Below are 7,500 nucleotides of genomic sequence, written 5' to 3' on the forward strand. Positions count from 1 at the left end.
TTTCCTTTAATATCAAGGTCTGGGAAGTTTGTTTGACACGTCTACCCTGACCAAAAATCGGTGCCTCGGAGAGCAAAGATAGTCAAGAGGTAAATACTGTCACTGGGTATGCTATGCTGAAAGCTGTCAAAGACTGCCATAGAATATGTACGTTTTTTTTTCTCTAGGACACATGAACGTTTAGTAAGCTTCCATCATGAGGATATAAATATCGCGACTGTTGACTTGCTCCTATGATTTTACGTGTATTTTTGCGGTGTCGTGTTTTTGGTTCACCGCATGTCCGTCGCTTCGATTAACCTGTTCGGTGAAATTGGATTCTTCATTATTGTCCTTTTTAATCTTTGTTATCATTCTGAAATTTGATATCATTTGTTTTCATAAAGAGGTCATTATAGTAATTATTACCTCCATCGCATTGAAATATTATCATCATTATTGGTAGCCTCATCATTCTCAATGTCATTATTGTTATTAGCTACCATTACCATCATCCATATTTAGCATTATTCTTCCGCCATTATTATCATCATTATCACAATTTCCTTCCAGCCACATCAGCCAGAAAGATGAAAGTATCCGTATTGATATGTTTGGCCCTGACTTTGGCTTTGGCTACGGCCGCCCCAGCTCCCGCGCCTATTGGCATGATGGATCCAGGTAAGAACTATGAGCTATGCTAACCCTCGTAATTTTGTTGTTAATAATTGTGCAGTTAATGCACATGACAACAGTTTTTACATACAATATATTGATAATTAGATTTGTAAACAGTCATTTTTATCAAAGACGAATAGTTGTTCACAAAAATACAAAATAGTATTATAATTCCACCACCTGAAAGCATTGATTAAAAAAATTAATATCACTTCCCGCACTAGCTAACCAGAGCCTCCAATACCTCTTAATATATTATACAAATAATACCATAAACTGAAATCGTTATTGAAAGTTTGTGAATAACGATAAGTAATCACACCCCTTTTCCCTCTCCTTACGTATCCACAGCATCCAATCCCTTCATTCCTTCCTTTGTGAAGAATTTTATCCCGAGTGCCTCTGAGATCGCAGCTCTGGCCGCCCTCCACACAACACCTGCTCCGCCACCGCTTCCTACAGCTGCTAAACCAGGTTAGTTTTTGGATGGTGGTTTCCCGCCCTTTCTTTCTTTAGCTTTTCCCGTTTTCTTTTACTTCTTTTTCTGAAATTTTGTTTTCTGATCTTTTTGTTTTTGTTTTGTTTTGTTTTCTAGTTTTTTTTCTAATGTTATTTTTTGTTTTTATTCATTTTTTTCTTCTTTTTTTCTCTTGGTGTTTATCCGTTTTTTTTTCTCTCTCTTTTACTCCATGTTGATTCTCATTCAGTCCGTTCTGTCTCCCCGTTTTCGATGCCTTTTTTTTACTTTCTCTCACTTCTTTTCTTTTACTTTCTCCCATCTGTTGTCATTTCTCGTCTTTATTCACCTACCCCCTTCAATGTTTTTTTTTAATCCTTTTCGTTTCTTCCACTATCGTTTTACATAATTCTTTGATTTATTTTTTTCATTTTCTTGGCTCGGATAGAGGAAAAATGCGTTGAGAGTAATGTATAGATTGAATAACAAATGTGTATAAGCGAGATTTAGACAACTTTCTGAATGGAAGAATAGTATATATATATATATATATCATATTCTACATATATATATATATATATATATATATATATGTATGTATATGTATATATATATATATATATATATATATATATATATATATATATATATATATATATATGTGTGTGTGTGTGTGTGTGTGTGTGTGTATGTTTGTGTATAAATAGATAAATAAATAAATATATATATATATATATATATATATATATATATATATATATATATAATGAATATTTCATACGTAAAATATAAACATGAATGGATATATATATGTGATAAAAATGTATATTCTGGTTCGCTTTCAGCTGCTCCTGTCGTGACCGCCACAGTAGCAGCTGTAGTTCCTGTCGCACCGGTGGTAGGCGTATGAGCTCCGCCTACTCCGGTCTCTGGCCACGCCCACTCGACCTCTGACCTTCGTAGGGTCTGCCATGTAACTCTGGAAACCGTCTTTTAAACCGTCTTGCTTTTTTTAGAATATATATTTACAAAAAAAGAAAGAAGAATGATTCTAAGCGCTGTGCCAAAATAACGATTTTTTATAGATGAAAAATAAACAGATGAAAAGCGGAAAGCGGCGATAAAGGATAAAGGATAATTGATGTAGATACTTACGAAATAAATGAAATTAATCTTTAGTCTCTAATATGTTTATTTTCTTTGTATAAAATGTGATTAATAAAATTTCGAAAGAAATAAAAGGTGAAGAAAGTGAGAAAGAAGAGAGTATGGAGAAAAATATTACAGAAGTATAGAAAAAGACAGAAACAAGCACACTCACGCACAAATACAGCCCCCCCCCAAAAAAAAAAAAAATAATAATAATAAAAATAATAATAAATAAATAAACAATTATATCTTTCTCATGTAACACAAGTAATGCCAGAGTCAAATGATTAAAGAATATATGTACATGGATTCAAGAGCCTGCAAAATACGCTATCTATTGAACCAACGGGTTATGGGATACGAACAAAACAAAGGGACTACTACGGTGTCTATGGTCGTCCAACTTAAGAGATAAACATATTTATCCTGTAAAATGCGGTAAGAATTTAAACATCATTGGACGCAATGTAATTGTTATTAGCACGTCCCTCCCCTTCAATATATTTGTTCTTCTACGTAGGTGCGAAGTTCTATCACGTTAATACCTGCTACGACATTTTCCAAAATCGGTCAAGTGCTCATGGTGTAGTGGTTATCACATCTGTCTAACACACAGAAGGTCCCAGGTTCGAGACCTGGTGAGCACAGGTTGTTTCCATTTTGTAAAATCTAATAGCCATCTTATCAATGCAGTGATTAGTGTCCTGGCTGTTCATCCCCTGGTTGGCAGATCGAGCCTCGTCCAAGCTCGTGAGTTTCCACTGTTGCCTGGCGGTCACTGCTGTGGCTGGTCATCACGGTGGGTAAGGACCAAGCTCAGGTCGAGTCAGCACTCGTTGGCACATTCTCTCACGAGTCAGCACATGTTGACACAGGCGGGCTCGCCTCAGTGCATATAAGCCCGGCGAAACATCTGCTCTACAAATCTGGGTCAAACTTATCCTTCCCAACATGATTAGCTTTCCCACTGTAAACTACAATCATATCAATACTTAATCCCAATCTCCATGACAAAAATATAAATTCCGCGCCTCTGCCATCCATCTGTAAGCCATCTGGACGACCATACCTGGGGGTCGCGAACACGCCTTGCTGGCCAAACATAAATCTACGGTGTCGCCCTCCCCTTTTGACAGGTGCCTGGTTGGAATTGGCCGCACCGCCAAGCTGTCTGTCAGTGAGGGAAATGGTTGGAAGATTTGAATAGATCCTTAATAATGATGACAGTAACAGTAACGCTATTTCATAATGATAATGATGATACTATTAATAATAGTAATTATTATTCTCATTATCATCCTGATCCATATTATGGCAATATGATTATCTTTATTATAACAAGATAATGGTAAAACAATTATTATGCTTATCTTTTCATCATCATTATTATTATGGTTATGATTACGGTTAGGGTTTTATCATTATCCTTATTATCATTGTTATTATTGTTGTTATTCATGGTAATAATGACAATAGTAATGGTAATGATGATAATGACAATAATAATGATACTATCATTATTTCATCATCATTACTATCATTATTCTATTATCATAACTATCATTATTATTATCATTATCATCATCATTACTATAATTTTCAGTATATCTGTTATCATGAACATGGCCATTATCATTATAATCTGAAAAATATAGTGTGATATGAAGCCTTAGAATATTATATATGAAATATGAAATATGACCGAGAGAAATAAAAGGCCATAAGGAAATGAGACTAGTAAAAAGAATAAGAACCTTACTAAGAATAAACGAAAAAAAAGAAAAAAAAACAGAGTAAGAGCAATTCTATACTAAGAATAAAGGGTTGAAATCTGAAGCAAGAAAAAGTTACGAAGGATCTATTTGTGAGATTTGATGGTTACAGACAGCGGGCCTTCGTATAGGGTAATAGATAGCACTTGCAAGGGAATAGATAGCACTTACAAGGGAATAGATAGCACTTGCAAGGGAATAGATAGCACTTGCAAGGGAATAGATAGCACTTACAAGGGAATAGATAGCACTTGCAAGGGAATAGATAGCACTTGCAAGGGAATAGATAGCACTTGCAAGGGAATAGATAGCACTTACAAGGGAATAGATAGCACTTGCAAGGGAATAGATAGCACTTGCAAGGGAATAGATAGCACTTACAAGGGAATAGATAGCACTTACAAGGGAATAGATAGCACTTGCAAGGGAATAGATAGCACTTACAAGGGAATAGATAGCACTTGCAAGGGAATAGATAGCACTTACAAGGGAATAGATAGCACTTGCAAGGGAATAGATAGCACTTGCAAGGGAATAGATAGCACTTGCAAGGGAATAGATAGCACTTACAAGGGAATAGATAGCACTTGCAAGGGAATAGATAGCACTTGCAAGGGAATAGATAGCACTTACAAGGGAATAGATAGCACTTGCAAGGGAATAGATAGCACTTGCAAGGGAATAGATAGCACTTGCAAGGGAATAGATAGCACTTGCAAGGGAATAGATAGCACTCACAAGGGAATAGATAGCACTTACAAGGGAATAGATAGCACTTGCAAGGGAATAGATAGCACTTACAAGGGAATAGATAGCACTTGCAAGGGAATAGATAGCACTCACAAGGGAATAGATAGCACTTACAAGGGAATAGATAGCACTTACAAGGGAATAGATAGCACTTACAAGGGAATAGATAGCACTCACAAGGGAATAGATAGCACTTACAAGGGAATAGATAGCACTTACAAGGGAATAGATAGCACTTGCAAGGGAATAGATAGCACTTACAAGGGAATAGATAGCACTTGCAAGGGAATAGATAGCACTTACAAGGGAATAGATAGCACTTGCAAGGGAATAGATAGCACTCACAAGGGAATAGATAGCACTTACAAGGGAATAGATAGCACTTACAAGGGAATAGATAGCACTTGCAAGGGAATAGATAGCACTTACAAGGGAATAGATAGCACTTGCAAGGGAATAGATAGCACTTACAAGGGAATAGATAGCACTTGCAAGGGAATAGATAGCACTTACAAGGGAATAGATAGCACTTACAAGGGAATAGATAGCACTTGCAAGGGAATAGATAGCACTCACAAGGGAATAGATAGCACTTACAAGGGAATAGATAGCACTTACAAGGGAATAGATAGCACTTACAAGGGAATAGATAGCACTCACAAGGGAATAGATAGCACTTACAAGGGAATAGATAGCACTTGCAAGGGAATAGATAGCACTCACAAGGGAATAGATAGCACTTACAAGGGAATAGATAGCACTTACAAGGGAATAGATAGCACTTGCAAGGGAATAGATAGCACTCACAAGGGAATAGATAGCACTTACAAGGGAATAGATAGCACTTACAAGGGAATAGATAGCACTCACAAGGGAATAGATAGCACTTACAAGGGAATAGATAGCACTTGCAAGGGAATAGATAGCACTCACAAGGGAATAGATAGCACTTACAAGGGAATAGATAGCACTTACAAGGGAATAGATAGCACTTGCAAGGGAATAGATAGCACTCACAAGGGAATAGATAGCACTTGCAAGGGAATAGATAGCACTCACAAGGGAATAGATAGCACTTACAAGGGAATAGATAGCACTCACAAGGGAATAGATAGCACTTACAAGGGAATAGATAGCACTTACAAGGGAATAGATAGCACTTACAAGGGAATAGATAGCACTCACAAGGGAATAGATAGCACTTACAAGGGAATAGATAGCACTTGCAAGGGAATAGATAGCACTCACAAGGGAATAGATAGCACTTACAAGGGAATAGATAGCACTTACAAGGGAATAGATAGCACTCACAAGGGAATAGATAGCACTTACAAGGGAATAGATAGCACTTACAAGGGAATAGATAGCACTCACAAGGGAATAGATAGCACTCACAAGGGAATAGATAGCACTTACAAGGGAATAGATAGCACTCACAAGGGAATAGATAGCACTTACAAGGGAATAGATAGCACTTACAAGGGAATAGATAGCACTCACAAGGGAATAGATAGCACTTACAAGGGAATAGATAGCACTTACAAGGGAATAGATAGCACTTACAAGCCTCTGGAACTTATGAGAGCAATGGTTTCCAGACACCCCCCCCCCTCTAATCATGCACCTATAGCTATGACTGCAACCTTTCTGGTTCTATAAATATACTTATTACTGGGTGAAGGCTGTAATAGTAAACGATAAGTGGAATTAATCCGTGAAGGTATTTTAAGGATTCTACAAAGGCGTCAATAAAGTTGTTTAGTTAGAACTTTAATATACAAGAAAAAAAAAATCTGTAATAAATATTTCCTTCTGAAACGATATTCAAGTAAAAAGTAAATATTCAAGTAAAAAAATGGAATAAGCTCACCAGGGAATCCAACAAATATTTACTGACAATAACCATAATTACATGCTGGCAACATCACAGATTCAGGAAATTAACACGTAGGATATGTTGAGGACTAGGTGACCCCAAGGCTCGTCGATTGGGGAGATTGCAGGATTAAATTCACGGAAATAGGATTTAGGATTTTATCACAAATCGAAGACCAAGAAAGGAAAGAAGTACTGCAGACTTGATGTTAAACTCTCGAAGTTTTCAGAAAGCTTTTGGAAAGCTGATGGGAAAGTATCATGGATGGAGGAGAAAGTATTGTCTGTAAAACAACATAATTCATTGTTATACGTTGTTATAAGTGGTTATGATAAAAAAAAACCTTGACAGGAAGTGTGGTAATGTAAGAAAGTAAATGCAGCACAGAACTACAATGTCTTCGCTGAATCACGAAGCATTTGAGGTGCAGGTCATTTTCCTCGAAGGATCTGCGTTGAGTTCTCTCTTCTACGCTGTTATAGAGTATCTGGTGAAGGGTTCAGAGGAAGGGTTCTCTTGGGGTATGCTTTGCGGAGACCATCGGGAGTCGACAATATCAAAGATGGAAATAGCCCGTAGGTGGATGAACCTTGGCGCTTATAACAGCCATGAAAAAGTTTAACACTCTATTGCTAATATGAATGAAATAAATTAGTTAGTTTCTGTTTTTGCGTGTTTATTTCTACTATCCCGCAACGGCATTTCTTGACTGTACCTGTTGTCTCTATAAGATATAAAGCTTACCGACCACTGGCGTAGACGATGTAATGCTTTGTGTATCTTGATGAAATGTAAACTAAGCTGGGTATCCGATTAATGTTTTTTATAAGCTAAAAATA

At 36.7% G+C, this 7,500-nt stretch overlaps 2 protein-coding genes and 1 non-coding gene across 4 annotated transcripts in view; all 3 read left to right on the forward strand.

Moving 5' to 3' along the window:
• The window catches only part of LOC122257821 (uncharacterized), a 3,638-nt gene extending 1,346 nt beyond the window's left edge, over positions 1-2,292 (forward strand). The window contains exons 2-4 of the mRNA XM_043023332.2: positions 553-660; positions 1,009-1,131; positions 1,960-2,292. Coding sequence (XP_042879266.1) covers positions 553-660; positions 1,009-1,131; positions 1,960-2,024 — 296 coding nt within the window. The 3' untranslated portion in view covers positions 2,025-2,292. The remainder of the gene's footprint in view (positions 1-552; positions 661-1,008; positions 1,132-1,959) is intronic.
• Positions 1-7,500, forward strand: part of LOC122246048 (BTB/POZ domain-containing protein KCTD9) — a 454,156-nt gene that overhangs the window by 145,226 nt on the left and 301,430 nt on the right. The window lies entirely within an intron of this gene.
• TRNAV-AAC (transfer RNA valine (anticodon AAC)) lies at positions 2,838-2,910 on the forward strand. The gene has a single exon. It is a non-coding gene; the product is annotated as a tRNA-Val (tRNA).

Source organism: Penaeus japonicus, unplaced genomic scaffold (genome assembly GCF_977035675.1).
Source record: "Penaeus japonicus unplaced genomic scaffold, GWHDUDI00000001_assembly GWHDUDI00000040, whole genome shotgun sequence".
Taxonomy (NCBI): domain Eukaryota; kingdom Metazoa; phylum Arthropoda; class Malacostraca; order Decapoda; family Penaeidae; genus Penaeus; species Penaeus japonicus.